Below are 21043 nucleotides of genomic sequence, written 5' to 3' on the forward strand. Positions count from 1 at the left end.
CGCAAAAGTTCGGGACGCCACGCAGAAGGGGGGAGAGAGTTCAGGACCCTAACAGCCTGGAGATCACAAACTCCGCCAGTGGCGAGCAGTGCTCGCATACCACCACAGAGTCCCGGCACCATCCGTCACGGATGTAGACGCACATCCCACCTCCTTGCGACTTTCCCCCTCGTACAATGGCCCGGTCCGCCCGATAGCACGCTAGCCGCTCCAGATGCACAGCAGAGTCCGGAATGATGACGGTCAACCAAGTCCCAGTGAACACGAGCACACAGCAGTTACGCACTGTCCGGTTCGTAGATCTCAGCAGGCGAAAGTAAACCATGTTGATGTCCAGCGACCGAACACTCGCCAGAAGAATGGAAGGCACGGCCGGGCAAGCTGGGTTATATAGTATATATGCATACCATGGCTGTGGACTCGGTCGGATTTTTGCACCTCTTGACCACGAGTCCGAGTCCGGCTGTCCATTTTTTCTGTTAATTCATGTGACTGCTTAGTCTTTATTCAAGGCTAATTTAGATCAAAATCTAAATAATTACAACAGTTTTGTGATGGCTTTGTCTTTATTAAACATATAAACGAATACAATCAACAGATACTTTCAAGTTTTAATAATTAATTACACCATTATAGCTCAGACATTTATCTAAACACAAATAATTAGTGACGACCCCACAACTATCGAAACACATCAATGATATAAGCTGGGTGACATAATCGTCCTTGACATTGGTACATAATGTAAACATTAGCCTAAGTGCAACTCAACGTGGCCGCATTGATCGTAACTTACGTTCCGTTTCCCCCCCAAATCTAGAGGCAAAACATTATTCTCTCGCTGCTCCCGGGTTCTTGGCTGCGCGCGGGGCTTTGTGGGTCTTGTACGTGCACGCACGCAGGCAGGCAGGCGCGGGCGCGCACGCAACAACAAAATTTATCTTCATAACAAGCAAGCAGGGCTCTGGACAGTATTCCTACGCGCATTCTCAGCAGCATGATGAAAATAAAATTGAACGTATTTTTTTTTTAATTGTCGGACTCGCTGGACTCGGTCAAAATCAGCACAGAGTCTGGCAAAAACGACCGAGTCACAGAGTCCGAGTCCACAGCCTTGGCTTACAGCACCTGGTATTCCCAGGCTGTCTCCCATCCAAGTACTAACCAGGCCCGACCTTGCTTGGCTTCCAGGATCGGACAAGATCAGTCGCTCTCAGGGTAATATAACCGTAAGCCGTCATAGGTGTCAAGGTTTTGCATTTCATAGACATAATCGTCCATGAAATCCCATGCAAAGCTTCCGAATGCCATACGTGATCAGTGTTGTAAAAAATTGCTTTAACGATTGAAGTGCAAAAAAATAAAAAAAGAAAGAAAAGAAGAGAAGAAAAATGGCAGCAGCACCTGGTATTCCCTGGCAGTCTCCCGTCCAAGAACTAAGGAGGCCCAACCTTGCTTAGCTTCAAAGGTCAGACACAACAGGGCGTTCTCAGGGTAGTATGGCCGCAAGCCTTCATAGGTATAAAAGTTTTGCATTTTATAGACACAATCGTCCCCGAAAATGTGCAAAGGTTCCGAATGCCATACGTGATCGGTGTTGTAAAAAATTGCTTTAAAGATTGAAGTGCAAAAAAAAAAGAAGCTTACAGCACCTGGTATTCCCAGGTGGTCACCCATCCAATACTAACCAGGCCCGACCCTGCTTAGCTTCCAAGTTTGGATAAGATCGGTTATTCTCAGGGTAGTATGGCCGTAAGCCGCCCGGGATCGAAGTATTGCATTTTATAGACACAATAGCCCCTGAAAACGTGCAGTTTCCAAATGCAATATGTTAGGGTTTGCAGAATATCTTTATCATATGATTATGTTGGAATGTAACCTGTAATAATTTAACCAGCTTGTCTTATCTTAACAAAAGTAGTAGACCAAAGTGCTAAGATCTTTTCAACTTATTGACTAGCTGCAGAGGAAGCAATCAAAGTTGCTTTGTTTACAGAAAGTCGTAAAAGGCCCCCTTCTATGCTTTGATCAGCAGGGGAGCGTCTTCACCCTATCCTGTGTGTTCCCACACCCCCACTTTCAACCCCACTCTGTTTCTCTCAAAAAATAAGCACCTGACGAGGCCTGAGTCAGACCTTCATTCGACCATCGCTGTAAGCACAGCTATGAATGGACTCTCCGCCTGCAGGTGTTTGAAATGTCTTGCTAGACTCCAGTGTGGTTCTTGCAAAATAAGTTAGAGTGAGCACCACCCTAACATTTTGGTGCCGAAACCCGGGACCCTCAAACCCGCCATCTGGCTGACGGAGGAGGACGTGCTGCATTGTCGACAAGCCAGCGTCCTTTAGGGGGACCTGGAAAAGAAAGTCCTGGGAAGAGAATTTCTTCGCTGCGTAGATTCTTCTTTGTCTGAGGGATCTGGCTTGGGTTAGATTCCCAGTGGAAGGAACGTGCTAAGAAACACGGAGCTTCTTTTTTGTTAGTCAAAGAAGAGTGTAGATTTTTCTTTGTACGTTTTTCCGGCCAAAGAACAGCTTGGGTTCAAGTCCCAGTGGAAGGAACGGGCTAAGAAAAAACAGAGCTTCTTTTTCTTAATTGAAGAAGGGCGTAGATTCTTTTTTTGTCCGTTCTTCCAAGCTGTGTTGGAGGGTTTTACACCCATCTTGGATAGGCCTAAAAATAAAAAGCGCTGGAATTTTTGTGGCTGGTAGGATAAGTTGATGTTTTGGAGGAGAGTGTAGATAGGACGACAAAGGGACAGAAAAAGAAAAGGAAAGAGAGAGAGTTGAATTGTGCTAGAATGTGGTTGAAAGCTTCACAAGAGAGACGAGAACAAATTCAAGAGACAAAAAATGGAAAGATAAAAAGTGATGAGACCACCATTCAATTAAGATTTGGAAAAGAATTCTGGGTGCACAGTGGCATCCCATTCGATGATGCAGCTGAGAGTGCTTATCAGCAACATCTTAGAAATGTGCTCCTCACTGTTTCACCCCCCGACTTAGGCAACTGGGTGAGGAAACACTTGGTGGAAGCAGGCACTGCTTGCGTTGTGACGATTGAGAAAGGCATATGTTCTGATGTATTTCATCTGGATGATGGTAATGATCTTGAAAACAAGGAGAAAATTCTGATGAATTTGCAAGCAGTTTTTTTGTGTGTTGAGTTTTTTTGGGATTGGTGGACTGTTCTATCAGGAACCTTGAGTTGGAAATGGTATATGAATGTTGTGTGGAGAGCTTGGATGAATTGGGACCAATGTGATAGAAAGACTCCTTTTTGGAGGCTGTGTGTGAGATGCGAATGAGCATTGATGACTGAATGCCCGACTGAAGGGGAAATACAGGTTGAATGGTTGAAGTTGTTGGAGACTGCTATGGACAAGTAGTTGAGCTACTTTGAAGGAAGACTGATTTTGAGTAAGTTAGATGCTAGAAAGGAAAGAAGAAAAAAGAAACAAATACAAACGAAAGAAAAATAAAGGTTGCTTTTGACAAGAGTTGCAAAGAACTGACGAAGAACAGTCCTTGACCCGGCATTTGCGTTTGGCGGTCGTTGATGTGGTTCCAAGACCTGCGTCTTGTGGTTTGTCATTTGTAACGTTTGGCTGTTGTGAACTTCCCAAACAGACATAAGTGATTTGGGCTTTTGTTGTTTGTTGTAATTGGTTAGTAGGAGGACTGCTGGAGATTGCTCCTCCAGTGTCTCACCTGTGCCTTCCTGCCTTCCATTGTCTCCACAGACTGGACTGTGGAGGGGGGAGTGTGGTATTGTGGTGTGAAAAGGGTGTAGGAGCCGGCTCCTGTCGTGATTGATATTTTAATTTGATTGTGGGGGAGACTGATGTAGGTGTGGGGCTCTGGACTCTGCGGGTAGCTGTTTGCTGGGTTGGCGGGGAGTGGGGGACGACGGCATTGGTTGTCCCAGTACTGGCCAGGCTGGGATAAATCAGTATGAAAATGCCGCCCCCCCCCCCTCTTGCTTCCCTTGCTGTGGCTGCGCGCGGAGTGGGGTCGTACCCACTCCAGGGGTGTGCTGAGTGCGTGGTGGCAAGTGATATTGAAGCAGGGTGATGCCTAGGGAAGGTGTGACAATAGTTGCAAGAAGGATAAAAGGCACTGAGGAAAGAAAAAAGAAAAAGTACGACCAAAACGTCAAAAAAATAGAGGATGGCGTTTGCGCAGCGTTGTTTGTTGGTATTGTTTGTGAGCTGTGTCTCTGCTGTTTTTGTGTTGTCTGTGTGTTGTGTTATGTGTTAAAAGGATGAAAATGGCTAATATAGGTGCACTAAAGAATTTATTTATCTGTAGTCTATCTGATTTGCACCGTAAAACAAAAACGATTTTGTTAAGATAGGAAGGAAAAATAAAAAAGCGAGCAATTTGTTTATGGGCAGAAACTGGTCCATGCTCCTTTAATGCCTAGCCTTGGTTAGACAAAATTTGAGGGATGAAAAGAACTTGCTTTCTGGAATTGGATGATGTACAATTATGTAATACCGACATTTCAAAGCTATATTTAAAATTTGAGATTAAGAGAGCGATTGAGTTAGTTAAAAATAAGAGACTACAACAGTTAACTATTATATTACTTTACCAGCAGTTATTTCTTATTTTTATTTCATTTTTTTTATTCGATTGGTGGATTGGGTTGTTACGTTGAGAAAGGAAAGGAAACGATACAAATGGGCAGCTGTATTGAGCCATGGTGTTGTCACGTGCCGTTGACACCTGGCTCAACAGGGGGGATGGAAGGGCAGTTCAGTCAGCTTTATACAACATATGAATTTGATTCATTATCAAAACATTTATAAAAAAAAAATTGTAGAGCTTGTTTAACATGTGCTTAACACAATCCGCAGGGTTATAATGCCTGGTCATAATAGATGCATTCTAAAAATGGATTGAATTGGCTTCAAAATAAACACTGAATGCCTTAACAGTGGCAAAAACGTTATGTAAAGAAATAATACTTTGTCAACGACTGCTGTAGATGTTAAAGGATGGAATCACTATCTCTAAAATGAATGTGGATAGTTTGTTTTAGGTCACTATAAGAGTAACTGGTAAAATAAACAATTGATTGCTAATGGCAAAACAAGCTGCAAAGACAGGAAAAATAATGAATGTCATGTGTATGGGTTTACGGCTGATTCTTTATGTTGTACCGTTGCCATTGATAAAAGAGTGTGTGAAATCTGTCACGTCTACTGATTGTGAAATGTGCGACAGAGTGTTCTATATAATATCCATTGAAAAAAAGAAAGAAAAAAAATAAAATAATTGCTTTTAGAGAATGTAGTCAACCAAAATTGTATATGTACCGACATGCCAAGATCTGGGAAAAAGCTGGAAAAAACAAAAACATAATATCTTTAAATTTGAGAGGCGGCGATGATCTGACTGAAATTGATGCAATTAGAGTCCCCAGAGGAGTTCCTGATTAATAAGAATTAATTGACCAAATTGAAGCAGAATGGGAGTCCTCCATTTGCTGCTGGTAGACGATGAACAAGAACGTTGACAGGATAAATTACATCCATTGCAGCATGCAGAAATTGGGCAAACGGACACAAGCGGGACTTGAGGCAGTGCACGAACAGCTAGCCACGCCTTCCCTAATGTCAATCCAGAACCGCAATGCTCTTGTTATGTTGTTGTCTGGGAAAGGAAGGGTCTGCGCAATGTTCAGGGAACAATGCTGCACCTTCATCCAGAATGACACTGCCCCTGATGGGAGCCTGACGAAGGTGATTGCAAGCTTGCAATCCCTCAACACGAGGATGAAAGAGCACAACAAGTGGATGACTGCTTTTGGGAAGTATAAAGCCCTTGTGTCCTCAATTACTGCTATACTCATCTTGTGTGGATGTTGTTGTATTCCGTGTCTCCGTGCTCTGTTTAACCGTCTCATCACTACAGCAATATCGCCCATGGAAGACGAGATGGCCCGGGTATGCCTAATGTCTGAACGGCAGCATGTTGATGATAACGATGATGATGATGCAATTTTCGCACTTGAGTTTACAGACTTTTTCCCAGATCTGTGTGTTTCCGAATGATGATGTCGCAACATTGATCCTTTTCGGTGGAAAATTTGTGCTCATACTTGTGATCCGACAACTGAACATCAAGAGAAGTGGTTGTTTTTGGTAATGTAAAAATTGAGCAGATGTGTGATAAACAGGAGGGAAATGTTGGAATAATTTAAGTGAAGCCTTGGCCTGCCAGACCTGTAGGCCTTGTCTTTACGAGTTTATGGCTTTCCTTTTATCTTCGTTCTTCCTCTTTAGTGACAGGGATGCCTTTTGATCCCTGTAAGAGGCCTTCACTAACAATGAGCAGAGCTTATTTGCATAGGCGAGATGTTCTTATTTGGTTGAAAGGAACTCCATTCCTTTTAGTTAACTGTAGGTTTGGTTCATAGATTGTTGTTGATCAGAACTGTTTTTCTTTGTTAAGTGTTTAACACAGTTTGAAGTAGTTGCGTACAAGTTATCCTATATTTACTCAATGTTTGTTTAAGGAACTGCATACCAGTTACCTTACATTTACTTAACATTTGTTTTAGTGTTTAGGACAAGTTACTCATTGTTATTGCGTGTTAATTTACTAAGTAGATAAAGTCTAGCAAAGGTCTAGTTGCATTGTTCCACAGGAAAGCAGCAATTGAAGTTATCTGATCTCACTCGCGGACGACTCGGCCAACAACTGGAGAAGAACAGATGGACAAACTCTGCGGGGGTCACGGGCCGACAATGAAGTGCTAGTTCACACCACACTACATTCCTTACCTAATCAACGTTGCTACAGACACAATCTTCCCTCCCTTTGGTGTAGCAACGCCTCTGTAACCAGGGCAACCAAAACAGTGATGAGAGGAGCAGAAGAAACATCTCAAATGACTAATGCAAAGGTTGCAGAAAAGGTGCTGTTTTTTGCAGTTTTCCGGACGCGGTGCTGTTCTTTCGGTGGCGGATCCAGATCGGGATTTGGTCAGCAAACTACTGCGGATACGGAAGCAAAGACCGGGGTCCAGATCACCCCAACGTTCTGGCTGAAGGTCCCAAGAAGGAGGGGGATGGAGCCTGTGTCGACTGGACCCTATAAATTGGTGGCGCGCATCTCACATGCCGTCCGGCTGGCCGACAAAGGAGATTCGTGGTATCATCTGTCCCAGTGAAGGGTTCCTGCAAGGAACCAGATCAGCCATCGACAGTCCCCGCCCCCAGTTCATACAGAGGCAGAATAATCCTCTTCCCCCTTGGTGGCCAGGTAGTCCACCCTGAGCCACTGAAGACAACGACCGCGCAGCAGATGTTTCCAAGTTCTCCCCGGACGGAGCAGAGCTGCGAAGGGGGTGAGAATCGTGCTCACCCTCCACCAGTGGGCGTGCCAAGCCCCCAACGGCTGAACAATCACGAGGAATTTTTGTATTGAACTGTTATTATTGATAGCTTTCTGGATGCCTAAGGCAGAGGGACCGTGTAACTCTTTTCCTGCATTTAATCTGGCCGCAGGTTTTTAAATTACACACACAATTTGGACTGGAGTATTGAGGAAAAACCTCATCTTCACTGGAAGTTATTGCTTTCATTGTATTTTCTTACTTATGTTTGTCTGATCGAGGTTGACATAATCATATGATAAAACAGGAGGGATATGTTAGGGTTTGCAGAATATCTTTATCGTATGACTATGTTGGAATGTAACCTGTAATAATTTAACCAGCTTGTCTTGTCTTAACAAAAGTAGTAGACCAAAGTGCTAAGATCCTTTCAACTTTTTGACTAGCTGCAGAGGAAGCAATCAAAGTTGCTTTGTTTACAGAAAGTCGTAAAAGGCCCCCTGCTATGCTTTGATCAGCAGGGGAGCGTCTTCACCCTATCCTGTGTGTTCCCACACCCCCACTTTCAACCCCACTCTGTTTCTCTCAATAAATAAGCACCTGACGAGGCCTGAGTCAGACCTCCATTCGACCATCGCTGTAAGCACAGCTATGAATGGACTCTCCGCCTGCAGGTGTTGGAAATGACTTGCTTGACTCCAGTGTGGTTCTTGCAAAATAAGTTAGAGTGAGCACCACCCTAACACAATACGTGATCGTTGTTGGAAAAAATTGTTTTAAATATTGAAGTACAAAAAAAAAAAAAAAAAAAAAAAAAAAAAAAAAAAAGAAGCTTACAGCACCTGGTATTCCCAGGCGGTCTCCCATCCAAGTACTAACCAGTTTAGCTTCTGAGTTCGGAGGGGGCGGATCCGCCTTCTCTCGTTCCAAGATCGGACAAGCAGTCGAGATCGGTTATTCTCAGGATAGTATGGCCGTAAACCACCAGGGATCAAAGTATTGCATTTTATAGACACAATAGCCACTGAAAACGTCCAAAGTTTCCGAATGCAATACGTGATCGGTGTTGTAAAAAACTGCTTTGAATATTGAAGTGCAATATATATATATATATATATATATACGTATGTATATATAATAAATGTATTCCCAGGCGGTCTCCCATCCAAGTACTCACCGAGCCTGTTAGGGTTTGCAGAATATCTTCATCGTATGATTATGTTGGAATGCAACCTGTAATAATTTAACTAGCTTGTCCTGTCTAGACAACAGTAGTTGACCAAAGTGCTAAGAGCTTTTCAACTGATTGACTAGACGCAGAGGAAGCAATCAAAGTTGCTGTGTTTGCAGAACGTCGTAAAAGGCCCCCTGCTATGCTTTTATCAGCAGTTCCCACACCCCCACTTTCAACGCCACTCTGTTACTCTCAATAAATAGGCACCTGATGAGGCCTGAGTCAGACTTCATTCGACCATCGCTGTAAGCACAGCGATGAGTGAACTCTCCGCCTGCAGGTGTCTGAAACGACTAACTTGTCTCCAGTGTGGTTCTTGCAAAATAAGTTAGAGTGAGCACTACCCTAACAGAGCCTGCTTAGCTTCTGAGTTCGGAGGAGGCGGTTTTGCCTTCTCTCGTTCAATGGAGCTGCACTGGACGTTTGATTTGCCCCCCACGCCGTTGATCATCGATTTTTTTCTTTTCTCAGGTTTTAATGTGAAATCTGGGGGGGCATCTGTAGTGCAACGTTTACTGTTGCCGGCTTTTTCTGTCATGCGCACGGGATGTACTTTGGTCAGTTAATAAACACGGCTCACAAAGTCTGAATGTTGTAATGTTCGGCTCGTTTTCTACGCCTTCAAAGTTACCTTCACAATGTTTTTATTTTTTTTCCCCAAATTTATCACAAGATCAATAACATCGGAAAAAGCTGAAATAAAGGAACAAAACTGTCGTATTTTTTTTTTCAGTAATAATAAGTTGTGACATTGTAAAGGCTTCACAAACAGACAAAAAGGTTGAGAAATTTTCCATTGTTAGAATGGAATGGCCTGTGACTGAGTTGCTTGTGTGAAGCCATGTGCGTCTCTTTACGGATGAGCACAAAGAGAAGCATTTTTATTCGAGATGAGCATAGGGAACGATTATCTGCCATAAAAAGCAATCCCTCCAGTACGGCTGTTAACAGCCCATTGTCAAACGGGTCCTAGGTGAGGGGCCAGACAAAGCACGGCTCACACAAGCCTCTTATGAAAAAAAACATAAATGGATTTCGTTTTCCCTCGCCCGGACGCGGATCACCAGGGCCGCCCGGACGCGGGTCACCAGGGCCCCCCTCTGGAGCCAGGCCTGGAGGCGGGGCTCGAAGGCGAGCATCTGGTTGCCGGGCCTTCGCACATGGGGCCCGGCCGGGCACAGCCCGAAAAGGAAACGTGGGTTCCCCTTCCCATGGGCTCACCACCTGTGGGAGGGGCCAAAGGGGTCGGGTGCAGTGTAAGCTGGGCAGCGGCCAAAGGCAGGGACCTTGGCGGTCTGATCGCCGGCTGTAGAAGCTGGCTCTTGGGACATGGAATGTCACCTCTCTGGCTGGAATGCCAAAACCAGCAGACACAGAGACAGCTTCTTCCCCCAGGCTGTTGCGCTGATGAACTCACAGCACTCTTAGAGTCTCAGAGTCATTACTGTGCAATAACATCCTGCTCTCCACACCTTTTTTGAATTTGTCTACACTGTTTGTACTATGTGTCCTCTCTGCATCCATTGCAGCCTGGTGATCCTGGATATGGGACCTTCCCAACTGTGGTCTCTTAAGGTTTCTCATTTCCCCTAGCTGGAGTTTTTAGTTTTTTCCTTGCCCTTTTGGGAGTTTAAAATCAGGGGATATTTGAGAATATTTGCCATTTTTCACACGTCCTGAGTGTCGTTAGTCACCTAAATGTTGAACAGAGGGTGTGATTTACCGAAGTCAAATTCCCTGTTTGGCACGCTCAAACAATGGAATAAAAAACTCTTGAATCTTGGAAAGGAAAGCTGGTGTGCGAGGCAGAAAAGTTCAAACTAGACATAGTCGGACTTACCTCCACACACAGTTTGGGTTCCGGTACAAGCCCTCTCGAGAGGGGCTGGACTCTCTTCCACTCTGGAGTTGCCCACGGTGAGAGGCGTCGAGCAGGTGTGGGTATACTTATTGCCCCCCGGCTGGGCGCCTGCACATTGGGGTTCACCCCGGTAAACGAGAGGGTAGCCTCCCTCCGCCTTCGGCTGGGGGGACGGGTCCTGACTGTTGTTTGTGTCTATGCACCAAACGGCAGCTCAGAGAACTCTTCTGTATGGGTCAGAGGCTTGGACCACATACAGCAGGCACTGGAGATATACCATCAGAGATGCCTCCAAAAATCATCAGGATCAGTTGGAAGGATCGACGCATTAAGACCAGCGTCCTGAAGGAGACTGATATTCCCATCATCACCCCCACCATCGCTCAATACCAGCTCAGATGGACTGGTCATGTTGTCCGCATGCCTGATCTCCACCTTCCAAAATAAGTTCTCTAATCCCAGCTTGTTGAAGGAAAACGTGCCCCAGGAGGCCAGAAGATGAGGTATAAGGACAACATCAAAACAAACATCAAAAGGTTCCACATAGACCTTATAACTTGGGAAGATTTGGCAAAAAATAGGTTGGCATGGAGAAACCTTGTCCGTGAGGGTGCTGCACTTTATAACGACGACCTCCACCATACTGCAGAAGACAAGCGCAGACTCAGAAAGGAGAGAGCATCCACCAAACAGGCCCAAACCCACCACCACCACTACTTTCACCTGCCCACACTGCACAAGAACAATCGGGTCCAGGATCGGCCTCCACGTTCATCTGAAGACCCACAAGGACCAAGACGGAGGACAGTCATACTCGAGTACGAGTGACCGCCGATGATGATGATGATGATGATGATGATGATGATGATGATGATGATGGTGTGTGGGTGTAGGTGTGGCTATGTCTATTGGAAGGTTACAAAATTCTGTGTGCTGTATTCGTGTTCTGATTGAGCAGTTATGTTTATATAAAATAATGAGAAGATTTGCGCACATATGAACATAAAAAAAATATGAGTTTGTCTAACTTAACAAAATATGTACACGTTGCTGTTTCACCCACTTCAATAATGAGAGAGAGAGAGAGAGAGAGAGAGAGAGAGAGAGAGAGACAGAGAGAGACAGAGAGAGACAGAGAGACAGAGACAGAGGGACAGAGGGACAGAGGGACAGAGAGACAGAGGGACAGAGAGACAGAGAGACAGAGAGATAGTGTTGTGCGTTGTTTGAGATGTCTGTTGTTGAACAAGGAAAACAAAGATGTGGAGTAACAGTTAGTTCTTTATATGCGAGACCTTGGGTTGTTTAATGGCGGCCAGTACATGAGGCACAGCAGCAGATGAAACAACAACCATTCTCCAGGTTAGAAGGTTTTATACTGTCCGTAAAAGGCGAGAAAGCGTCACCTGACCATGTACATGCTGAACCGTCTCACTTTCCCCACAATGTACACATTTCCCATCAAGATGTTTTCCTATTTTATGCAACCTCTCATTTATACCCAATCCTCAGTCGTGTTATTACTGCCTCCTCCCTCCGGTTCCTCCCGAAACTCCATCTCACCCCCACCTGTTTCTGTATTGTGAACAAATGTTGTCCAGTACCTTGGGCTTCCCAATAGTCTTGCCACCTCTTTAGTACGTGTTTTCTTATAATGGACTTCCCTTCAGCTTTACTTAAGCAGACCCGTCTTCCACCCCTGGCGCTTCCAAGGCTTGTTTGGCTAAGATGTCCACCTTCTCATTCCCCTCGATCCCCACATGCCCTGGGACCCACAGTCGTACAACAATTTATGTGCCTCAAAGATAAGGGGTTTTTTTGCTCTGTCTCGTGATTTCTCAACATCATCAGTGTAGCTATTGACCATTCTTTGTAGCGATACAAAAAACATAACCAAGAACACGGGTAAAATAATAGTATTTTAATTATTCGTATTTTGACATCTGGAGAGTCCAGTTTGGATAGTCAGTGTCATGGTTGATAAATACTCGGCTTTAGACTTTCAACCGTACAACATTTTTTGTGCACTTTTACAAAGAAATTATGGTTGAATATTTTCAATTATACTGACATCTCTGAACCCACAGTAAGTTATGGGAAAGATGGGAATTCAGACGCAAATCCCAAGCCCTTAAAAAAGAATTTCACATAGAATGTTAGACTTAATTTTTGTTTACCATCCATCTTCAGCACCGCTTGTCCCCACCGGGGTCACGGGCGTCCTGGAGCCTATCCCAGCAATCATCCGGCAGTAGGCACACAGAGACGAATAACGATCCGCACTCACACCTCCGGGCAATTTGGAGTACTCAATCAGCCGACCATGCAAGTTTTGGGATGTGGGAGGAAACCGGAGTTCCCGGAGGAAACCCACGCAGGAACGGGGAGAACATGCAAATTCCACACAGGGAGGGCTGGAGGTGGAATCAAACCCGCACCCTCCGAACTGTGAGGCGGACGTGCTAACCAGTGCTCCACCGACCTGCCTAATTTTAGTTTTATTTTTTGATATCTTTTCTGCTAGCAGGTTAGCCAAATTTAGCATTTAGGCCCTTCAAAATGCATAAAACACAAAGTTCACAAGATATCGCAGAACACTGTTGCCCTGACAATGAAGCGTTCCCTAAGAAACCAACACTAAGTTTGAGGCTATAGACATGCATAAAAACTCATGAAACTTTGTACAAACATCAGGGAGGGATATAATATTAGTGTATGGTGCAACTTTGAAAAAATGGCTTAGCGGCACCTGTCAAACGTGCACTTATCAATAAAGTGCCTCCGGCTCCCGAGTAACGGGTTCGATAAGCCGGGGCGAAGGGACTCGTCCGCCGCTGACCACCCGAGTTAAATTAATTCTCTTGGAATCAACCCAACTTCTATACGACGTCAATCCCGCTTAAGTCATCCAACGCGCAAGCCGAGTAACTCAATTCGAGGCAAGTCGCCGGTATGACCGCGCCGTATTGATGGCTCCCTTCAATGGTTTGATGCTGGTATTTCGTCACGGATGTTTTTAGATGCCTTTGTTAAGGCCTCAGGGATTTGTTAGTCTACAGCGCCCCGTAGCGCTGCTCTCGCCTAAGTAACTTTTAATATGGCCCCGCTCTGGCCGCGGTTTGGGGAAGTAAAGAGATTACTTCCCTTTTTTTCGGTGGAAACTCTGCTTGACTAAAGTATGACAATGATAGGATTGAAAAGAGAACTTTAATAGTTTAATCACTAATTCCAGCGATATATATATAAACACTTAACCGTAAAAGCGCTCCCTCGCACTCAATTGTTTCCTGTAATAAATTCTGAGGGCAAATTAATCCCTCAAAATCATCCAAAGTGGCTTTGACGCGGCCCGAGTATATTAAGTACTTTGGCTCAGGCCCCGTTCCGCTTTTGATAAAGCCGCAAGCCTACTTCCCTTTTTCCGGGAGTAAGTCAGAATAGCAGAAGTAGGACAATGACAGTGTTTAAGAATAAGTTTAATACATTATTTACCAATTATAACGTTATTTATATAAACACTTACTCTAAAAGTGCTTTCTCAACTTCGATTGTTTCCAACAGAATAATATTTTATTTAATACGGGTTAAGATGAATTAATCGAATTACTATTATCCTGTAATTAGTTCTGAAGGCAAATTAATCCCTCAAAATCATTCAAAGTAGCTTTAACGTGGTCCGAATAAATTAAATGCTTTTGATCTGGCCCCGTTCCGCTTTTGATAAAGCCGCAAGCCTACTTCTCTTTTTTTGGAAGTAAATCAAATTAGCAGAAGTATGGCAAAGACAGAGTTTGGAAATAAATCTAATGCCTTAATCTCCGATTCTAAAATCTCTCGTTAATAAATCGTCTTATCTTCCCATCGACCAGCAATCGACTGCATAAATTATACAAATTAGCGCACAACGAATTAAATGAGTATATACAACTCTTTTATTGAAGAAACATGAAATAAAATTACAAATCACAATCCTCCAAAAACTGAACAATTCCAGTCACCGATGCCCTTGCAAATACAATCATTCAATCCCGGAGTAATCTTGATTGCAAAAATTAAATCAGAAAAGAGGAAAAGATGGGTGCCAATTGGGGGTTATTTTTTGGTGGAAATAAAGTCGAGTGATCAATTCGATTCTATCTCTAAAAATCCAATCTAGAAACTAGTTTTGGTCATGGGAGGACCCACTACCCGATACGGTCTCCCTCCCCGCACGGAAATACAGAAAGAGTCGGTCCTCTCACCTAGTTTCTCAAGCAAAGTTGTCCAGTCCAATTCTTTTGAGTAAATCCAAGTTAATCTGTGCCAGCAATCTTGCGTTTTACACAAAAATCTCGAAGGCTTTGGAAAAAGGTCTTGAAACTCCTACCGGCTTCTGTTCGTTCTGACCGCGGTCCAGGAGAGAGCCCCGTAGATGTCCAAGGTGACCTTTTTATAGACTTCTCTGGCCCTTCCCTTTTCCGCTGGCCTCTATACTGTCCAGTTTCCCACGCCCACGGCTTCTATACTGTCCAGTTTCCCACGCCTACAGCTTCTATACTGTCCATCTTCCCACGCTCATCCCCTGCGGTTTTTCCGGGCAGCTCATTTCCGTTTCACTCTTTCCACCGAAATTCTGTGGAAACCCCCCTGGCAAGCACCCTACTTCCTCTTTTCTTTACTTCCCCTTTTTATAAAACCAATACTTCAAAGTCAGACTTTGGTCAACCATTAAATCAAAATAAATCAAAGCCTTTGAATTGATTTCTTTTCTTTTTTCAACACACCCGTATTCTCATAAGGGTGGGCATCTTAGTCTAATTCTGTGATAATATTGCTTTAAGCGGTTACAGAATACATTCCAGCCAAGCAATTGAAATAAAATACAATTTAAAGAAAATAAAATAAAATTAAAAGAAAACAAGAACTCATCTGTTTTTATCCTTTTTTAACACACCCCTATTCTCATAAGGGTGGGCAGCTTAGTCTAATTCTGTGATAATATTGCTTTAAGCGGTTACAGAATATATTTCAGCCAAGCAAGTAAAATAAAATACAATTAAAAGAATAATAAAAACCACCTTTGTGCTCTCGTGTGTGCTCCATTGATCAGACCACGTTCAATTTCGGTTCCTGGCAACGATTTGGCAACATCTTTTGGAAAGTTTTGGAATTTCAACTTGGCCAATTCACTCACTAATACCCAACTCAGATTTTGCCCCATCTGCTGTTAAATTTTGGAATGTTAGCCCTGCCAATTTATTCCTGTGAGCAATCCATACTCACTTTTTTGCACCATTTGTTCCTTCCCCACACTCCATGTTACATGACACACCCCCTAAAATAATTTAATAAATTTTATTTAAAAAATTTAATAATTTAATAAAGCTCTCCTATATATATGTTTCACCAAGATCAATGAATATTTGGTGATGTGTGTAACAGCCAACCTACAAATATGTCTTTTGGATCCATTTGGGAAAACTAACAGCAATGTCATCATTTTTATATTTTCAAATTGGCACAATTTTTGGCCTTTAATTTAGGTAACATTAGGAAACTCCTCCGAGACGTTTGATCAGTTTGTCTTGAAACTGTGGTTGTTCAATCTTAAAATGGTCATGATTAAAAAAAACAACAACCAAGCAAAGTCTTTGATTTTGTCCAACACTCTAACTACATGCTGTTTGCTTAAATAAAACCGATTTTGATGATCTTAACAATAATGAAAAAATATGAGAAATATGCACACATCACACTAGGTAAATTAATCATTATTTTTTTAGTTTATTGCACCTTTTAAAAAGTAAAGTTGATTAGTTGAACTGTTGAACGAAGAGCTACCAAAGAAATTGGAGACTACTTGTATGTACCAGCCCAAGACCTACAAAAAGTCTGTGGAGCTCTACTCTAAACTCAAGTTGGTCAATTACTTTAATTTCTGTCATGATTCGTCATGGTTTATCAAAGTAATAATGAATCAGATTTACTATTTAATCTACTCTAAACTCAACCGGAATTTGGCCTTTTGAGATTTTGACCCACTTGTGGCCTTTTATTGATGTCATTTATTACCAAAGTAGCTTCTGATTCACTTCAGCCCCCCCCCAAAAAAATCCAATGTGCCAGTATTCCATTGTGCCAGAAACCCAATATTGCCAGGACTGCGATAGACCTTCATAGCTTCTCGCAGCTCTAGTTTATATGAATTTTGTCTTGTACTGGACATTTTTAGGCCACAAAACTATTAGAGCTGATTCATGAAATACAAATACAGTATTTGTACTGTATTTGATGGCTTAGCCCACAAAGAAAATGTATTTCAAGTTTATGGACAATCAGCTCTAATGGACAACGGCCCTTTTGTCTGTTAAATCAAGATTGCAATATATTGTACCTCGCCATATACTATATACCGTATATTCCGGACTATAAATCGCAGTTTTTTTTCATAGTTTGGCCGGTGGTGCCGTTTTTTTTCGTGTATAGTGCGCCCCCATGTATAATACGCACCCTAAAAATGGCATGCTGATGCTGGAAAAAAGCCTGTACCCATGTATAATACGCACCCAATTTTTAAGAATTTTTTTTATGATTTTTTTTTTTTTTAAGTCCCAATGATCGTCACACACGCAGGGAGGCAATGGGTCCCATTTTTATAGTCTTTGGTATGGTCTTAACTAGGCTGGATGTAATTTTTTTTGTTGGCGTTGATTTCTCCGACTGCCCATAAACGCACCACCGCGCTCCGTGCGCGCACGGGAAAGAGGCGTGCGGACGTGAAAAAGGCGGCTCTGTATGGGAGAGACGTTGAAGAGGAATAAAAACACCCTTGGAAACCATAACTTGGTGATTTCAAGTTTCATCTCGAGGGACATTTGTCACGTCTCGTCCCCAGTTTTGCTATGTGTCTAGATCGCCATAGTTTCTGTTCGCGTCGCCCCTCTCTTCCTGTGTCACCTCAATCGATGTAACGTGTTTTTTATTTAAGTCCTGTCTGCCCCTCGCTCACCGTCGGATCATTGCATGTGTTACTGTCATGATGTCTGTTTGCTTTCTGTTCCTGTCTTTGGTAATGTCACCCTGTCTTTTTGTTCCACGACTTTGTCGGTCAGTCCTGTTGTTGGTTTTGTTTTCTAAAAAAAAAAAAAATTAAAAAATTTTTGTACCCATGTATAATGCGCACCCCAGATTTTAGGACAATAAATTCGCTAAATTTTGCGCACTATACACGGAAAAAAACGGTATATGTGTAATTCCTAACACATTATTACTTGATCATTAACACATTACTTACTCACTTGTTTTCACTTCACATGTTATTTTCACACTAAACCACATGATGGCGCTCTAGGAATAATTGGAACTGCAACTGAGATGAGTCTGACGTCAGCAAATCTAATTCCGGAGTCAGCGGAGTTGTTTATAAGTGACATTATGTTAGTTATTTGAATAACTCTTAATATGTTACATCATGCACATTCTCAGTTCCTCGTTTATGTGTTTATGTAATGTTAGCATACCATACCGTTCAGCCTGTTGTTGCCTATTCCTGTCTGTTCGTGGTATTGGATTCTGTCAAATTCCATTTACCCAAAAATTGCGACTTATACTCTGGTTTATGGCTGGTGTGACTTATACTCCAAACCGACTTAATAGTCCAGAAAATACAGTACTGTGGCCAATTACTGTGCCACTCTAAAAGCAATGGCATGGTTGTTGTAATGGTTTAACGAGGTAGTAATAGAATTAAATGTTGTTTGCTACAGACGCCCAGGGTGGTGATTTAAATGATTACTCTGACAGTCAACGATATTGGCGTGGATGAAGAGCGAGGAGGGTGAGAGGCAGGAACCATCTTGCTTGAGCAGTCGGATATGGCGATAACCTGTAAAAGTCAAGTATTGCATGTTAGTATACAACAGTGCTTCTCAATTATTTTCTGTTACGCCCCCCCTAGCAAGAAGAAAACTATTCGCGCCCCCCCCTCCCCACCGTGACTATCCTAACTTGTCTTGTAAGTCGTAAAATGTTGCACTGTCGCAAACGTCACAGAAGTAACAATGAGAGCGCCACTGCCCCCTGCTGTGAAAATGCGGAATTACACTTTATTCCAGTACTGCCAAAAAAAAAGCCTGTTCCCCAGGGTCACACGCGCCCCCCCAGGTATAGCACCGCGCCCCCCATTATTTGAGAAGCACTGGTATACAAGAAGAAACTCATTCTTTCTTTATTTTAAAACTAATGCTACAACGAACCCTTTGCAACGAGCCCCTTAAAACCTCTGCCTGGTATAATCGTGAATCAGCATCCATCCATTATCCGTACCGCGTGTCCCCAAGGGCGTCGCGGACGTGCTGGAGCCTATCCCAGCAGTGATCGGGCAGTTGCCAGCCAATCACAGGCCACACAGAGACACACAATCATTCGCACTCACACCGAGGGGCAATTTGGAGTGCTGAATCAGCCTACCAAGCATGTTTTTGGGATGTGGGAGGAAACCGGAGTGCCCGGAGAAAATCCACGCGGGCACGGGGAGAGCATGCAAACTCCACAAAGGAAGGTGGAATCAAACCCGCACCCTCCTAACTGTGAGGTGGACGTGCTAACTAGTACACCTTCCTCACGAGAGATGATGATACTAAAATTATCTGTCTCTAGAGAACGCCTTTCTGGTTTGACATTGATGGCTTACTATGTCTCCTACCATTGGCGTTCTGTCTCAAATTTTGTCAGTGTCGTCCTCAGACACGTCCCTTCATATTTAAAAGAAAATGCAAATTAACCGCTGAATCAGCACTTGAAGAGGCTGTTTTAGGCTGTGCTATGTGTTTGTGTCAGATCAATGACATACCTGATTTGCAAGGGATATTTTCTGTCTATGTTGCTGTTGTTCTTGGGTATAAATATCTGGAATGCTAAACACTCCTTTTAGGAAATTACATTACTGCCCATCCTCAGCCCAGATAACGGTTGACCTCACTGAGCAAAGTGACCAAACAAGTCAAGGTCGCTGGAAAGATGAATCTTGCATGACAATACCATGCATACCATGGATACAGGGCTCAGAGCAGTCACACCACTGAATGCCTGGATTTTGTTCTGTCAACAAAGTCTTGAATGAGTGCGAAGTCTGGTGTCTTCACAAATATACATACTTACAATACTCATTTAGAATTTTTCACTGCCCCCTCAATCTAGGCAATCATGATTCAAAACTGCTCTTTCACACATTCTGTACCTGTGCGGAGACTTGTCAACGGCAGGGTGTATTGTCCAAGAAAGTCGTTGCTTGAAGTATAATCATGATCTTCAACCACAAAGCGAACAAGTGCCAGGTTAGGAGCATGGACGGTAAAGTTGAAAGTGCAGTCCCACAGTGGATTAAAACCTGAAACAAAGAAAAAGGAACTAAAGATGAACTAAAATGTACACACATTTACCTTACACGTTTGCTTCTCGTGGGGACTTTGCCAAACACCTTTTAAAAGGCAAACAACTGTTAAAACCCACCCCTCCAAGAGGAGGTTGATGGCTCCTATCATCTCGCCCATCAGATAATCATAACAAAAAGGTGACAAACAAGCCCCATACACCTGCTTGTTGGCTCTCACCAGGGACAACTCCATCAGAGGTGGATATTCTGTCCCAAGGACAGAATTGTCCGGCCTTTAGCAGGGAACGAGGAAGAAAAAGTATGGACTGAGGACAGATGGAACCGTTTTAGCAGACTAACATGAAAGTCTCCTCAAGATAGGTGTTTCCATGTCCATTCACACTCCTTTGTCTCGTGTGTGTAATCCGCCAAAATACAATGCTCAGACCAAATTGAACGTTAAACCAAGACTACACTGCTCTTTAACTTTCGTAAAATGTTTTCATAACTCTTCTGAAACATCGACTTACATTTGAATGGTATTGTTGTCCTAGCCTGACGCGTCTGTATCGCTTTTATTGGGAAGAAAAAACTTTGTGGAGGGTGGCAGGAACCCTGCCACAACACATAACTGCAAACGCACTGACATGCTTCACTGATGCAATCGTCTATGTGCAAATGGTGCTGGCATACGCTCCACAGCAGAAAGGCTGCAAGATTTTGTAAACATCGTAAAAATATCATTAATAATAATGGGGGACGGCAAATTTAGAAAATTATATTTGAGTCTCTAATACAGAGGATTGAAGCAGTTCCTTCATGGCGACCGCTACTACAAGGCAGCATTCTCAATCGTGCAGAATATGTACTTGTGTCTCTCTCAAGCGATTCAAAGCAACGCAAGGTTGTTGCCGGTCAACTCTACTGTGTCATACTGTCTCTTTGTCACTGTCACTCTCGCTCCCGCATTCTTCTCCCAGAACGCTTCACTTTCAGTCACAAGCTGTCACAATACCCACAACAATGCCAAGTACAGTGGAACCTATATTTTACACAGACTTTGGGGTCCAGAATTTGGAAATTGCGTCAACGCCTAAAGCGCGTTATTAAGAAGTGTAGTGTGATAAAATCAGAATCATGCATCCGAGTGTATCAGGAAATTGCAGTGGGGAAATCCGTTCTAAGCCACACATGTTTGCATTTGGGGAATAACATCATTGTTCTGGGTGAAAATTCATATAATATAATT

General features: G+C 43.2%; 1 protein-coding gene and 2 pseudogenes across 5 annotated transcripts in view; all 3 read right to left on the reverse strand.

Annotated features, from left to right (window-relative positions):
- Positions 1-1116: 1116 nt before the first annotated feature.
- Positions 1117-1235, reverse strand: LOC133150592 (5S ribosomal RNA; annotated as a pseudogene).
- A 405-nt stretch (positions 1236-1640) lies between these two features.
- LOC133150581 (5S ribosomal RNA) lies at positions 1641-1758 on the reverse strand (annotated as a pseudogene).
- A 12593-nt stretch (positions 1759-14351) lies between these two features.
- Positions 14352-21043, reverse strand: part of LOC133142595 (1-phosphatidylinositol 4,5-bisphosphate phosphodiesterase delta-3-A-like) — a 94944-nt gene continuing 88252 nt past the window's right edge. For 3 of the 5 annotated variants that reach the window (XM_061263959.1, XM_061263920.1, XM_061263927.1), the window contains 2 exons: positions 19660-19809; positions 14352-18306 (listed from right to left, as the gene is read on the reverse strand). In XM_061263959.1, the coding sequence (XP_061119943.1) occupies positions 18182-18306; positions 19660-19809 (275 nt within the window). In that variant the 3' untranslated portion in view covers positions 14352-18181. Of the gene's footprint in view, positions 18307-19659; positions 19810-21043 lie in introns of those variants that run through there. The other 2 variants (XM_061263950.1, XR_009710225.1) reach the window with 2 other exon arrangements.

The sequence above is a fragment of the Syngnathus typhle genome, linkage group LG2 (assembly GCF_033458585.1).
Source record: "Syngnathus typhle isolate RoL2023-S1 ecotype Sweden linkage group LG2, RoL_Styp_1.0, whole genome shotgun sequence".
Lineage (NCBI taxonomy): Eukaryota > Metazoa > Chordata > Actinopteri > Syngnathiformes > Syngnathidae > Syngnathus > Syngnathus typhle.